This window comes from Leptinotarsa decemlineata, unplaced genomic scaffold (genome assembly GCF_025532065.1).
Source record: "Leptinotarsa decemlineata unplaced genomic scaffold, Ldec_3_MD MMD2_tig00026328_RagTag_RagTag, whole genome shotgun sequence".
NCBI classification, from domain to species: Eukaryota; Metazoa; Arthropoda; class Insecta; order Coleoptera; family Chrysomelidae; genus Leptinotarsa; species Leptinotarsa decemlineata.
Genome location: NW_027412688.1, coordinates 13,996,035 through 14,012,536, shown reverse-complemented (window position 1 = coordinate 14,012,536; position 16,502 = coordinate 13,996,035). Strand labels below are relative to the sequence as shown.

The 16,502-nt window shown below is 35.2% G+C and overlaps 2 protein-coding genes across 2 annotated transcripts in view; one reads left to right on the top strand and one right to left on the bottom strand.

Annotated features, from left to right (window-relative positions):
• Positions 1 to 16,502, bottom strand: part of LOC111509334 (G-protein coupled receptor moody) — a 54,910-nt gene that overhangs the window by 36,709 nt on the left and 1,699 nt on the right. The window lies entirely within an intron of this gene.
• LOC141485464 (MAPK/MAK/MRK overlapping kinase-like) lies at positions 7,101 to 8,639 on the top strand. Its single transcript, XM_074182230.1, is given in 6 exon segments — positions 7,101 to 7,164; positions 7,167 to 7,217; positions 7,220 to 7,485; positions 7,488 to 7,547; positions 7,583 to 7,766; positions 7,769 to 8,639. Coding segments are annotated over 6 exon segments (1,443 nt in total). The 5' UTR covers positions 7,101 to 7,115; the 3' UTR covers positions 8,602 to 8,639.

Here is a 16,502-nt window from a genome sequence, read left to right as displayed (position 1 = left end):
TCGATGTTGAGGAGTACTTTAATTATTAAAAACTGTGTTGATATATCAAAATACGTAAAACTACGTGCATTTTTATAAAGCAAATCTGAAAAATATGCTCCAAAACAGCCCAAAAAACATTAACTTTTGAAGAAATTCAACAATTTTTCAAAGATGCACCTGATGAAAAGTATTTGCTGATAAAGGTATGAATTGAAAATTTTTGAATTGTTATCGAAAAATGAATGTTTGGTTTTGATTCCAGGCTACTTTAGCTATTGGCTTTACAGGGGCATGCCATTGTGATGAACTTCGAAAATTAAAAATTGATGACATGGAAGCTCTTAATTCGGCCCTTTTAATAAAATTACCCGATACTAAAACCAAGGTTCCTAGAAATTTCACAGTCACAGGAGAATTCTACCAAATTTACAAAAAATATGTGAAGCTTCGATCATGCACAAATGAAATAGTTTTTTTTTTATTACAAAAATAGCAAATGTACGAAACATGGGGATGAATAAATATGGCACCATAGCGAAAGAAATAGCGGAATTTTTGCAATTACCGAACCCTGAATTATATACTGGCCACTGTTTCCGAAGGTCATCTGCGTCTATTTTAGTTAATGCACGAGCAGATCTTTTAACTTTAAAACGCCATGGGGGTTGGAAATCCAGCAATGTTGCTGAATCTTATATCGACAATTCCATAGCTAACAAAATGAAAATTTCAAAATGTATAGTAGAATCAATACAGCCTCCAGCGCCATTAGAACCTGAACACATCAATGCTGTGGAAGCCCATCAACTTCAACTTCGACTGCAGCTAATATTTCAATTACCGAAAACATGTTGAAACCTTAACGACTTACTAGGAATTACTTTACAAAATTGTTCAACTATAACTGTTAATTACTATTTTGAATAAAATATAAAAATGATGTTAATGACATACAAGTATTATTATATATGTATTTCAATTTTCAATACTTGAAAACAACGCAACCGTAGAAAAAGTACAGTGTACAATTCGTGAGAAAATGACATATTTCTCACTTGTACAATATACTATTATTTTATTTTTGAGAATCCTCGTGTTTATATCATGCAAAAATAACAATAATTTTCATGATTATGAGGTTTGCTCCAAATCATTGGCATAGTTAACTGCATAGAATTGTGACTTTCTTCAAGCTAACCTCTCAACGTTCTTGAGCAACTGTTATAGCAAGTCATATTGAATACGACTCTCTCAAACCTATTTTGTATGAATGTACACTGTTCATAATGGTTACGGATACAACGAATTTAAAAAAGAAACGAGTATATGATATCACAAAATTAGGACGTGATAGAAAAAATTGACCAACTGAAACAAATTCAAATTCAGAGCATTGAAATCTTTATATTCATGATGTATTTTTTTTAAGAAGGAGTTAGTTGCAGACCAGTGTAATTGAACGATTTATTTAGCTTGCACTGTTTGTTTGTTTGGATCAATTTTAGTAATTGAAATTTGACCCCCTTCCTGTTGACAGATTGATCTGATATTTGGTACACAAACATATACTTTTGATGACAATTAATTTAATTTAATTTAATTTAATAAATGTCATTGTAAATCCAAGATAGCCGCAGCTACAAAATAGCGGATCACAACTACCTCAATTTGAGTATCAAAGGACTTGACTAGTAGAATAGTAGTACACTTTGAGAAAAGTGCAAATTCAAGATGGCCGCAGCTACAAAATGTTTATTTTAGGTAATGAACCTTGTAATATTGAGGCACTAAATGAACTAAACAGAATGAGAAGAATTGAGTAACAAAATCAGAAACCAAAAACTTGAAAATCAAATGAGTAAGAAAATTTTATGTTTAACGGTTTTATTGAAAACAAAAAAGATAATGGTGATGTAGATAATGAACTAAAAGCTGGAAAATAATTCGAAAAGTGTTGTGATAACTACTACATAGGACCGAATTATTTTTTAGCTTTCAATAAAACCATCCATCATAATTTTTTTGCTTATTTTATTTATACGACCACCTTCTGTTCTCAAGTTTATTCAAAAAGAAAATAAAAAGCAATTGACAAAATAGCATCATTAGGTATTCTGTTATCAACAGACTAAAGGATATCTCTTATATATTGTTGTTACCTCATACATGTGTTAAGCACAACTCAATTAGCATTTTAGGCGAAGTTTCAGTAGTAGCTTGTGGTCCCAATAATATGCTACTGCTCCAACTTTACCTCAGGGATGCAAGAAGGGATTTGCAACCCCTCGAGTGAAACTACACCCTTTTTTTTAACTATAACAGAATATCTTGATAAACATTTGATGTGGGAATATGAAATTTTGTATTTTAACGTTTCAACAAGCACGATTTCTAGCAACTTCAAAATTCTTGTATGAGGCTAATCGCGAGTCCCAAAAAACGAAAGCACATTTCACACCTGTTTAGATATTTAGGTTGGTTAAACAGGAAGGCAAGGCACAAGCTACACTCTTCCATAAAATCATTGCAACAAAAAGAGCCTATTACCTCCTTGAAAATGTTCAATTCAGAATCGATGTGCAGCATTTGAATTTGAGATTCCGAAATGTACTAAAGTTACCTATTTCCACTATTTCATGGATCTTTCTCAAATCATATTGTCTGGCTATACAATCCGATTCATCTGTCGAAAAGGATATGAGAAACCATCTGCTATCGAATACCTCTTAGAATTAAATGTAAATAAATTTGTTTTCCAATTATTTCAACTCATTTCAAGAATATTACTGAAAATTTCAAGAACTTCTTCGAAATTTACATTTTTATGAATGCTTTGAAAATTTATTATGATTATAACAAACTCAGTAGTTCTAGTTTTTTGCGGTTGGGTGAAAGAGCAATCTCATTGAAGAGATTGAATCCTACCTTTTATTTGGTTGTATTTTTTTGAGGACCAACAAAGAAAGCCTCACTATTATTATTATTATTATTTTGCATGAGTTCTCATACGATTATAAGTGATAATCTGTGATCCAATGTACCATCTTCACGTCTGTTTACAATAACATCCAAGAAGGCTACAGTCCTTTGGATTTCTTGTTATATTCCTGTACACTCTTTGGCCCATTGTACCATCTTCTCGGATGTTCTTGTGAACAGACGCGAAGATGGTACATTGGGCCAAAGAGTGTATAGGAAACCAACACCCACAGACAGGTACCTGAACAAAACTCTAACCACCAGTCACAACAGTAATTGAAACGAGCACAACGTATCTGTGGACCTGAGAGTCTTCCTGAGGAACTCCATCCACTAAAAAAAAAGCCTTCAAAGGGAATAAGTGTAGCGAAGGAGAATTCGGGCAGTTCATACGAAACCCCAGCTAGGTTAGTCAAGGGAAAAACCTTCCTTTCCTATGTTGAAGATGGTACATACCGGATTGAGAGAATCTTAGAGAAAAAAACACGGGAGTAATTCCAGTGGAAAAGAGTGAGCAATAAACATTAATAAAATATGACAAGCTGTCCTTAATGGTACACAAACAAGGTCAGGTAATCCAATTAGGAGAAATCATACAAAAAACCCCTTAAACTACCTGAGTAACATAAGAGTTTCGGAAGAATTCATTTCAGAACATACAAATCTGTTTAATCTGTTCAAAATCTGTTTTTCCGTTAACCAGCTGTCGCACCCTTACGAACGACAATCCTCAGAAATTAAAACTTGTGCGAGCTAAGGATTAACAAGGTCTTACCTTTCAACGTGTGATTCCTAATACGGATTGAACGATAGCAAGTGAAAATCGATCGTTCAGACTAGGGCTTGAACCACCGACCAACACGGCAGTCAATTCGAGTGAGTGAACAAAGCATCCACGTCGAACCGCCTGACTACCGAACGACCGATTGAAGAACTTAAGGAAAGATAAATAAAAAATAAAGAAACAGATGGAATCGATGAAATATCAGTAAATTCATCAGAAAAACTACCAGATCATCTCCTTTTTGCCCTGGCAGAATCAATTAATGTGTGAAGTATGACAGCCAGTAATCGGTATCTGTCCGAGTACTCCTCAAAAATTAGTGAGTTTGCGTTTTTGTGCTACAATAAAAAGCTTAAAATTGGATACTATGTATGCATCAGGTGCCATGGAGTATTCCATGTAAATTGTTACGATAAAATTGCTCCAAATACATACAAAAATAATAATAAACTCATATGTAAGGAATGTGCGAGTTCTAATATGGACAGTGACGATAACAATTATGAGTTCTATTCTGAACTTATTGAAGAGCTAAAAATTGAAAATGTCCAAAAAGAAGATACCATTGGGAAATTAAATAAAAAGTAAAATTTATTTTACAAAGAAGCTTTAACAATGGAAAATGATTTCCTGAATAAAATTGAAGAGAATCAAAAATTATTCGCGAATTGCAGGACAGTCTGAATGATCTGAAATTTGCGAATAAAAAGAGAAAACTTTTTACCAGCGCCCAAACTCAAACAGAACAAAGAACCGTTCTCCTAAAAAATTCAAACACACAGGTGATTAATGATACTGATTCTTCTACCCAAACTGATGAATTCATTGTCAATACAATGTTGCCAAATGATGCCCGACAATATGAGAAAATAAAAAAGAAAGGAAGATAAAATAAACAACTAATTAATGGAAGGAAAAAACACGAACATAGAAGACACAAAAAAGATAACCAACAGAAACAAGAAGACACGTGAATGGAAAACTCTAGTCTCAACACATTGGACCTGGATGGCTTGTCCACTGTTGATTCAAATAATGATTTAGAAAGACTTCTCAATATCTCGACTGAATCAGATAATGATAATACACCAAATAAGAAAATCAACCGAATGTCGCTATTGGAGAAACTGGAAAATGCACAAAATGCTTCCGGAGAGGCAGCGAGAGATTATATTAGCAAGACCATGGATACACTCAGTGAAAATATTATTACTGAAAATATAGTCAATAACCAGAGGTAACAAATCCATCCCTTCCATTAAGAAAAATTCACGTATGCGGAGACCAGTATGCCACAGATTTTTCTAAAGCTCTAACAAAGATTGATATTAATCATAGATGCTGTGTCTATGAACAAATAAAATATCAGAAAAATCTCTGATCTCACAATAAACGTATTTGTTGATACTTTAGATTACGGTAAGGATGCTTTAGTAGTGATCATGTTTAATACAAAAAATGTTAGTAATAGTTATAATTTCGTCCTATATGGACATTCTCAAACTAATAAAATCAACTCTTAGAATAAAACTTGAGAATGTCCATAAAAACATTTTATTAAAATTTATTATAATTCAAAGCAAATTCTGAAAAACACGTTAGGTCTTAGCAACTTCACCAATTTGATAATGATAACAGATTGCAATTCTTTTTTCGATAAAAATATCAATAGGATTATTTACAATAGAATCAAATATTTTAAAAGAAGTAATAAGAACTGCTCGTTGACTTTTTTAGCTGGACAAGAAAAAAAAAGGTAGTAAATTTGAAGTTATTGAAAAGTTGAAAAGAACCCTACCGCATATTTCAAATCAGAAACATAAATTCACCTTGAAAACATTGAATAGAATTGAATTTGTCCCAAATGAATCATTGCAATTTTTTCGAGGTGAATTCTCGTTCGATGGATATCTCAACCAAAGCTCCAGTGAAAGAGTTTGCCTTGTTTGAATCCAGACATAAGCAAAATACTTCGCTAATTCTATTGAATATACAATCAGTTCGCAATAAGATAGATGACCTGTCAATATTTTTAGAGACTGAGGGATTCCCAACTTTTTTACTTTTGACTGAGCATTGATTGCAATATGACGGAACCATGTTTTATTCCTATCTCATTGTCTCAAAATATTGTCGTGAACAAATGCTTCATGGAGGAACAATGATCCTTATACATGAAAAAATGTCGAATGACTATCCTTTAGTTGTTGTTCACAAGTATGATAATATGCTGGTTGTCGGTGAATTCGAATTTTCAATAGTTCATAATAAGAAAAACAACTTGTATATATTATGCATTTATACAGCACCATGAGGCACAACAACAAATACGTATACATTTCTAGAAAGGTTAGAAATCCTTTTGTAAAGTTTTCCTAGAAATCAAGAATTATCTTTGGCGGAGATCTCAATATTGATTTTCCGAAGACTGCGAACTCAGTAATAATCTTCGAAATCTATCCATTAGCCTCAACCTAGAAATGCATTGATGAACCTACTAGAATATCACGTACGTCCTCTACAATTATTGACTATAATTGTTCTAATTCTGCTGAACACAAATCCACATCAGTTATTCCTGCAGGATTATCTGATCATGAAGCAATTCATTTCGAATTCTCACTAGATAGAGAGAAAAACAATATGAAATTTAGAGAAGGTAGAATCTTTAGCGAAAATAATTATCACAAATTCAAACTAAAATGTGAACAAACTGATTGGAATCATATAACAACTGTTTCAGATCCTATTACCATTTTTCAAGAAATCTTGGCAAATAATTTCAACGAATGTTTTTCCATTTCGAAAACTGAAAATAAATAATAAAAAGCCTTGGATCTCAACAGGTTTAAAAAATTCTGCTAAGAATCTGAGATGCTTGCGTACAATAAAAATATTTACATCGAATTTAGGTTTTATGCAGTATCTCGAAAGATATAGAAAAATCTACCGAAGCTTGATCAAAATATCAAAAATTAATTACTACTCGTCGTAGCTGTCGATGACATCGACAGCTACGACGGGAATAATGATTGCTATCAATCAAATATAAAACCTGGCCACCATCCAATTCTTATTGAATATGGTCAATTGGTTGACAAGCCATTGTGGAGTTTGGCAACATTTTCATTCGATTTTCTTATTCTTCATTTACAGAATGACATTATGTGTCGTATTTATAAAATACGACACAATAAAGAAAGTGGAGTATTCATTTCTATCAAAAACAAGAAATGAAAGGAAAAACACACAGTACTCTAACACGTTTTTAGGGTAATTTGTTAATCTGCATATATTCATTTATTCCAAAAGTCATAACATACTATTTTGAGGTTATAAATTTGTCAAAACAGAGTGTCAGTTTAGGACAATGAATAATTTTCAGTCAAAATATAAAGTGTTAGAGAAAATAGGGGAAGGGTCTTTTCTGAAGTGTTGAAATGTGAATCCAGAATAACAGGAGTATGTTATGCAGCAAAAGATTAAAAAAAACCTACAAAACTGAAGAAAGTATAACAACTTGTGCAGAAATCATAGCCGCTCAAAAGGTATCGTATCACCAGAATATTCTGAATATGCTAGAATATCATTATGACTCATTTGGAGGAAGAGTTACATTCATTTTCGAGCTAATGGATATGAGCATGTATGATTATTTGAAAACAAAGCGGAGAGGACTGTCGGAATGTAGGGTTCGCAACTATCTGTACCAGATTTTGAAAGGTTTAGAACATACTCACAAAAAAATGGGTTATTCCACAGAGACGTCAAACCAGAAAATATTCTCATGAAATTTCCTCAATTCTTTATGCGCCTCTCTCGCAGGCCAATTGCCATGAGATAATCAAATTAGCAGATTTGGGTTCAGTCAGGGGAATATTCAGCTCACCACCCTACACCGAGTATATTTCCACCAGGTGGTACCGATCTCCCGAATGCCTTTTGACTGTTGGTAATTATGGCCCTAAAATGGATATTTGGGCTACCGGTTGTGTTTTCTATGAAATGCTTACATTGAGACCTTTTTTCCCGGTAGCAATGAGATTGATCAGCTCTGTAAAATTCATCAAATTCTCGGTTCACCATCAATTCAGTACCTCACGAAACTGAAATCAAGATCGAGAAATTGCATTTTCTTCCCAAAACTCAAAGGCACTGGAATAGATATGCTAATACCTCATATTACTAGGAGTGGAAAAAATATTCTCAATCTCATGATAGAATACGATTGGGGAGAAGAGAATAAACGTCAAGAGACTCTGAGGCAGTGCTATTTTGAGGAAGCTCGTGAAAAGCTAGAAGAGACCACCGAAATATCTACACTATTCAAACCTTGGCGGAAAGCGGGAGAAGGAATTAAAAGGAGTATAGGGGATGACATAAACGTTTCACCTATTCAGAATGCTGTGAAGAAGAAAATGTTGAAAAGGGAACATTTCAGCGAAGAAATTGGAAAAAAACTACAGTGTCAAGGAGACCAGAGGGGGAGTAAGGGAAGTAAGGGAAGTAAAGGAAGTAGCAAAAGTACTGGCAGTATCAAAAATTACATCAAAACTAATGTCACACCAACCCATGAAGCGCCATTCTACCCACACTATCAACCAGTGCCTACTAAAAGTTTCAAAGTCACATCATTACCTTTAGTTGACTACAAAGTTCTCAGATCTTTGAGTGGCGACTCCACACATCCAAAGAGCAATCCTCAGGCTAGGATTTCAAAGAATAAACGTATGAAATGTGAAAGGACTGGTAAATTTTTCAAAACGACTAGTAATCTTGAGTCGGTAAAATGCAAGTTGGATGCGAAGAGGTCTTCGAAAAAACAATTGCATTCTAAATCTCTCGTTATACCGTGACTCAAATTTGAATTTGGCACAATAAAATGTATAACTTATTCAGTGAATTATTAATTAACTCATGAATGGACTGACACGTTACTTGATGAAAATATTAAAATTTCAGATTTATTCAGATAAAGATACATATCGACGATTATTATGTTTCAGTTGGATTATGTTTCTGTTGGATGACAAGACTGCCCCTAAGCTTTCTGTATGCTTGACTCGTGCTTGTCTGCTACCCTCCAGAAACATTGTAGTCGTACAATAATTCGTTAATGGTAAACGTGTAACTATTCAGTATATTATTCAATTGAAGGGAGAGTTAGACCTTATTGATAAGTGAGATATTTTCAGGAGTATAGTATTAAGACATACCGAGAATGTTTTGTTTGTACTTATCCCCGATATCTTCAGATATTATCATGAAATAGAAGATTATACAGTTTCGGCCCATAAAGGAAAATGTTCTTTTTGTGTGGCTCTTTTTGTACGTTGGTATATATACTGTGAAATCATCCAGTGATCTGGTATTATTTACCATTTTCATGGGGCGATTGAACCGATTTAGGTTATGAAATATTTGAATGCAAACAATTTCACTTGCCCTTCACCTATGGAGTTTGTTGTTCTATTATTCTTATTGCTTTCAACGAATACATGTATATTTTAATTCAATTGGAAAACGGTAACATAAATCAAAATGAATTATCAAAATTCATTGTTGAATAATCTTGCGTTTTACATACTTATTTCGTTCCATCCTTAAATATAATCGCAATTAATTTTAATCAATTTTGATGTTAGTTTCCGATTGAAGAAATAATTATAACGACATGCAAAAAATTTATCAGTGTTAAATTTACTTGCAAATCTTTTCCATAATGAAATTCGTGAAAGCAAGTTTTTAATGGTTATTATACCTATACTATGGTTTTATGAGAGTGAAAAAATATCGTGTCACAATATTTTAAGTTACTTATTAGGTGGAAAATATAAATTGGGTTCAATTTTCAATCTCCGAAGATATTCCAATTTTTCAAAAAAACAGAATAAAGGAAAAATACTTCCTTATTTCACGCTGATCTTTGTGAATGATCAACCTATAGAGATAGAGTGATGTTTTCAATAACTATATATTTACTTAAATAATGTACTGCTTCAACAGAAACAACTGCGAATGCTGCGAAATGTTGAATATTTCTTAAGGAAGTATTAAATTCTTTCGGATATTCTCATAAATTCTCACTCCCCTGAAATTAAAAAAGTTTTCGAATTCAAACAGTGATTTAGGCAAATTTTTCAATATTTCACCAATGCGCTGTTAAAAATTATCTTAAGTGTCACTTCAGTTTCATACATTACTAGACAATATGGGTTGAAATAGAAACTTAGTGATACTATACGTCATTTCAAATCATATCAGTGCAAATATGAACAATAACACATTGTTGGACAAGTAACTCAGTAAAAAATCATCAAGAGTAATAGAAAGAATCAGAAGATACTACTACTACTCATCAAAAATGATATTCCGACAAATTAGTAGCGTGGTCCCTTTTGTAGTCCTCTGTGGGATACTGTTCACTTTGTGAGTTTAGGACTCTATGAACTACTGCTCACAAAAATCATACTCAGAATTTCGAAAATGCCGGATATAGCCTAATTCTTTACAAAACAGGGTAGAGGATATGAAATATATGAACAAATATCTATACTGTCACCCCCGCTCTCCTCCAAAATAATACGTAAGTGAATTTCTCTCTACAAATTCAAACTGAACTGAAACGCTGTCGAAACAGCCCAAAAATCCAAATAGGCATTTGGCAATGATAGTGTTAATGAACGCACTATTCCAGGTTGGTTTGCGAAATTTCGTTCCGAAGATTTCATCATCGAGGATGAGCTCCGAAGTGGTCAACCTACAGTAATCCAGGACGAGAATTTGAGAACCCTAGTGGAGACTGATCCATCACAAACGGTGTGCGGGATCACAGATTAACTGAGCGTCAGCTCCCATACGGTTGTTGATGGTTTCAACAGTATCGGAAAGGTTAACAGGCTAGAAAAAGGGGTGCCCCACGCTTTAAATGATCGACTGAATTTGTCACGTTTCGAGGTCTTTGCCTTTGCGCACCCAAATCGACCCTTTTTGGATCGGATTGCACGTGTGATGAAAAGTGGATTCTTCACAACAAAATACGTTTAGAACAGTAGTTGGATACTGATAAGCTACCCTGATACTTCCCAAAGGCGAAAACCCAACGAAGATACCATGGTCTCCGTATGGTGATCAGCGTCTGGTGTGATTCACTATAACTTTCAGCAACCGAGCCAAACCATCACAGAAGAGTCCTATTCTGAGGAAATTGACAAATATAACAAAAATTACATCAGCAGCAACCAGCACTAGTAAACAGAAGTCCCGTTCTGCTCAACGACAATACCCGTCCACACGTTTCACCATTTTCTCGCCGACCGATTACCATCTTTTCAAGCACTTCGATAACTTTCTTACCGGTAGAACCTCTGCCAATCAATGCTGATGCTTTCTGAACATTTTTTGTTGCCAAAAACAGCAAGACATGTCTGAGTTTATATCAAGAAAGCTATAATGTGGTGTATCTTATTAATTATCTCTGTATCCTTTGGAAGCACCTTCTACTGTTTGTAGAGAGAAAAATTTGTCCATACTTTGATTGTAAGGTGTTTTCATCACCTTGTTTTCGTTTCGTATTTTCATGGATACGCTATCGAAGAATGAGATTGGATGGTGTTGGAAAATCAACATAATTACTTTCATTTGAAATATTTTCAATATTTATTGAAACCAACCAAAAATCGCTATTGTCATTGGGAACTGAACTTCATATTTTTTTGTTACTGGCCCTGTTTGCAGAAACTTTTTCATATAAATCTGAAATACGTATATTGTTCTGATGATAAAAATATTTCAATTGTGTCTTGCAATGCGACGCCTTATATCTAAATATCATTTAAATATTCTTACCTTTTTCATCCGAATGATGTGAGTTTTAGTTTAGATAAAAGTGTGTGCTGTACTTTGTGATAGAATGTGTGGAAACTGCAAAACAAAACTAGAACCGTCAAGTGGAGTAACTTCGGACGAATGATGAAGTTTTCCTCCAAGAACAAAAAAGTGAAAGAAGAAAAAATATTGAATGAATTAATGTAGATTCTGTAGCTGTAGAGGGGAGGATGAATATAAGCCCACAACACTTAGGCCACATGTGACCCATTGTACATCCTCCCGAGGAGTTGTCCTCCCAGGTCATCGTCCATACTGTCCTTTCCAGGAAGGTGGACAAATCACTGGGAGACATCTCCTTTATATCGGCAGGTGTAGGCCAAGACTTGCCGAACACACACTCTCTTATTGACGATTACTCCGGGCACTCGCACAGGACATGCCTGACAGTCTCATCTTCCTGTTCACAAATGCTGCATAGAGGTGTTTCCACTAGCCCCATATTATGGGGGTGTGTCTTTAGTTGACAGTGGCCAGTTAGAAATCCTACTATTGGGCGTAGATTTTTCCTGGTCATCGCAAGATATTTCTTCGGCGCCAGCTTCCTAGCTTCCCAGGGTGTAACATTTGACTAGTAAACTCTTTGGTGTCTTCTCTGAACATTTTTCATATAAAAAATATTTGAAATGAGGGAAGACATTTTTTTTAATAAATAGTGCCCGAATCACCGCGCTGATGAGGCCAATAGCCAAAAACACGTGTCCTCCCGTATACTTAGCTTACATCTTTTAACGTCTCTAACTGCTATAACACATTTTTCGGCGTTTGTTTGAAGGTGATTGACAATGTTTCATGATGAGGTTCACTAGTTCGGACTTCCTTTGTCATCACCCGAAGACGAGTGTGGATACCAACAATCGAAACGTCCTGAACTAACTTGGCTTGAAATCTCCTAACTTTTTTATTTTCATCTTCATTTTCATTTTGTATTTCTTTAGTTTTATCTTTACTTGTATTTTATTTCACTATTATTTCATTTCAGGTTTTTTTTTGCTTATTATTTACAGCTAATTATTTTTAAATCTTCTTTTTCAGTTGTTTCAGGGATTTCTAATCATTTTAAATATTAGACAATGGAAGTCCGAACTAGTGACATTTTTCGGCATTACAATACTTATATGGCCTCCCATTTTGTAGGTGTCCAAATTTACCCTACAAAAGAACCATTATTTAGAAAAATATATGTATCACTTTTGGTAAATGAAATAATAACGTCAAATTTGTCCAGAGCGTAGTTTATACCTCAGTTTAGTATAGCAAATGGTTATTTTAATCTATTCCACCAGTACTAAGGGTCTGTACTAGTTATAAAGTGTGATTTGTATGAATCTTTAATTTTTATTCTTCATCAAAACTCACCTGTGCGAAAAAATAACACGACCACTATAACGGATATTCACTTCGATTTAAAGTATGTATTACAGTGAACACATTTACAAGGATATACACGTTTAGCTACCCATTACGAGATGACACTGCAGGTATTGTTCAAGTAAACGATATAGTGCAACCTACCTTTCATATATATATATATATATATATATATATATATATATATATATATATATACACATCGGAAAAGTCTAGGAATATTTTTATAACATACTAAATATCATAAAAATGAATGAATGAGATCGTTTAATTTCGATTAAATTGGTACACTCGACCACCCTGTAGATTTCTATGGGTTGAACAAAGCCTGCAAAAACGGTAATTAATCTTTTATCAAGTTTTTTACAAACTGTAGGTTTTCGGCTAAAATGAATAATCTGAAAGTGTCGAGTTTGTACATTCTATGCAGTTCTTGCTCAGCAATTAAACTGGAAATATTGTGCTTTAACATGGAACGCCATCACTTACCATTGGCTGAGATGAATAGAGCTGTAGGGCTTCTTCAAGGTGGCATGCGACAAAATGATGTAGCTCTTCGTTTGGGGGTCTCCCAAAATGTTATCAGTCGATTGTGGCGGCGTTTCCGTGAAACTGGCAGTCCAGCCGAACAACATCCAGGGCGAGGACGCGCTACAACTGCAGTTCAAGACCGATTTTTGGTCTTAACCGCAAGAAGACAACCGACAATCACAGCACCTGAGTTGGTTAACGTGTTGCAGCAGACGCACCAGGTAACCATTGGTCGTGATACTGTCAGAAATCGACTGCATGAAGCAGATCTCCACAACAGAAGGCCACTTAGATGTCCACCTTTGTCGAGAGGCAATCGCGGTAGAAGACTAGAGTGGCGTCAAGAACATCAAAACTGGGATGCAAATGATTGAGCCACAGTTTTGTTTACAGACGAATCCAGATTTGGATTTCATCCAGATTCTCGTCGAGTAAGACTGTGGAGACGACCTGGAAATAATGAACGTTTGAGACACGTCCAGGAAGTCCACACATACAGAGGTGGTACAGTAATGCTATGGGGCGGAATCATGATCGGCGGCAGAACCGATCTCGTTTTTCCAAATCGCTCCCTCACAGCTCGACAGTACCTCGACACCATTCTTCTACCTATCGTCCGTCCGTTTGCTGGTGCTGTTGGTGAAAACTTCCACCTAATGCACGACAATGCTCGTCCACATGTCGCGCGTCTAGTGACTGACTGGCTCACCAACGAAGGAGTTGATGTATTGCCGCCAGCACAATCACCAGACCTGAATCCCATCGAGTATGTGTGGGACATGCTTCAACGAAGAATTACTCCGCATATGGGAAACATTCACACAACGTTTCAATTGAGAGAGCTTTTAATCGCTGAATGGGCAAATGTACCTCAACAAGACATTGACAATCTCATTTTGTCGATGCACGATAGATGTAGGGCCGTAATAAACCAGCGTGGAGGCCATACTTTGTACTGATTCCAATTTTTTTTGTATTATGATTTTTTTTCGGGGTGCCAAAGAAGAGCCATATTTTTTTTAGTTTTGCTTATATGCGCACTCAGTATTTTTGACCATTAATAAATTTTGTTGTAAGTTACATTCGTTTAATAATCACCCGTCAACTTTTTTTCCCTAAAGCGATCTAAAAAAAATTATTGCCATTTTTAAAAATATCCCTGGACTTTTCCGATATATATATATAATATAATATATATATATATATATATATATATATATATATATATATATATAATATATATATATATATATATATATATATATATATATATATATATATATATATATATATATATATATATATATCGGAGTTGGAAGATTCGTCGCAAATTATTTCCCACTAAGAAAAGCAGAAATTAATTTCGTTTGGTCGATCCGACCAACCGATAGACCAGTTTCGGGGTGATACTCTCTTCAGAACGGTGTGAACCGTCTGGGTATCACGACCAAACAAATATAATTCCAGCTAGTCTGCAGATGGCGCAGTGGACATCCCACTGAATCAACTGCAGAGATATTTTATTTGGAATCAATGTATTTTCAAACCATTCCTGGAAATTATTAGCTTTCATGTTCTTATTATAGTCAACATTGCAGTTCTCAAGTTTTTTTCACATAATTTCAGAGAATTCGAAACCCATCTTTTACTTTCTACGAAATGTACAATGATTAGTTGCGACCTTTGTTTACAGGCATACAACAGGCATGTTATGTGGTTTTTATAATATAACAGGCATGTTAGACGTACACATTCTCTAGACAGTCCACCCTTTCGTAACTGTGTCATGAGTATTGTGAGTTTCGTCCAAATAGAAAATTTGCTGTTGTTCTTGTCTTTATTCAGTTATTTGTTCTGAGTATTTGTTAACTGCTTGACGTTTCTTTATTATTTTAAATGTAAATCCTAGTTTCTTCATCCAATTCTGAAGAGTTTTGTCACAGCAGCTTACGTTATGGCCGGAAGTATTCAATTTCTTCCTTATGATTTCAGTTGTAGGAATCTCATTGCTTTTGTTTTTTCAATGCTTTTATTAGATGAACATCTGAAGATTTCGGTAATCCTGTATCTCATCGCGTCTTGTAATAGTTTGCTTTCTTCGAAACCAAACTTGGGATGTAGATTCTTATAGACATTGAAACACACTCTCTGTGTATCAATATTCAAATGCATCCAAATCTCATTCAGTGGTATCTCTTTTTGGCATGGTTCATTATCTCAAGTCTCAAGAGCTGCAACTGCAGTCTGCATATAAGCTACGCTGAATTCTCTCGCCATGGACGAGGACATCAGAGCGGTGTCATCAGCCTAGAGAGAGACCTTATCATGGTCTGTTCTCGAGAGATCGCTGACATAGAGGTTGCAAAGCGTGGGTGAAAGGACTGTACCCTGTGACGCTGTAGCCACTCCGGTCTTACCGGTGAACGGATGTTGTTGAGCTTCACAGTAAAAGTTCTGTTCTTCAGACAGTACCCTATCCACTTGACTAGTCTCCGTGGTAGGTGGAAATTAATCATCTTGTGTAGAAGACCTTCGTGACAGACGCGGTCGAAGGCCTTCGAGATGTCTAATGGTAGGATTTGTACATGTCTTTTTTTATTCATCTCCTGGATTGAATTTTCAACCAGTCTTAGGGCTAGTAGTTCATAAGAGTGGGCTCCCCTGAAGCCGAACTGTTCGTCCGGTAGAAGTTGTCTGTCTTCGATCTCCTCGTTCAGCCATTGCAGGACTACTCTCTCCGCGAACTTGGCCATGGGCCTAACAGACTTGTAGGTCTGTAGTTTTGAGGGAATTTAGGGTCTTGGCCTTTTTGGGGTATCATGATAATCTCAGCGTGCTTCCAGCTCTCGGGGAAGTGTCTGAGACTCAGGGAACTGTTAATGATCTTTTTAAGTGATATTATTTGGTTGTCTGGCAGCTGTTTCAATACCCTGTTTGTTATTGTATCAGCTCCTGGGGCTTTTTGGGC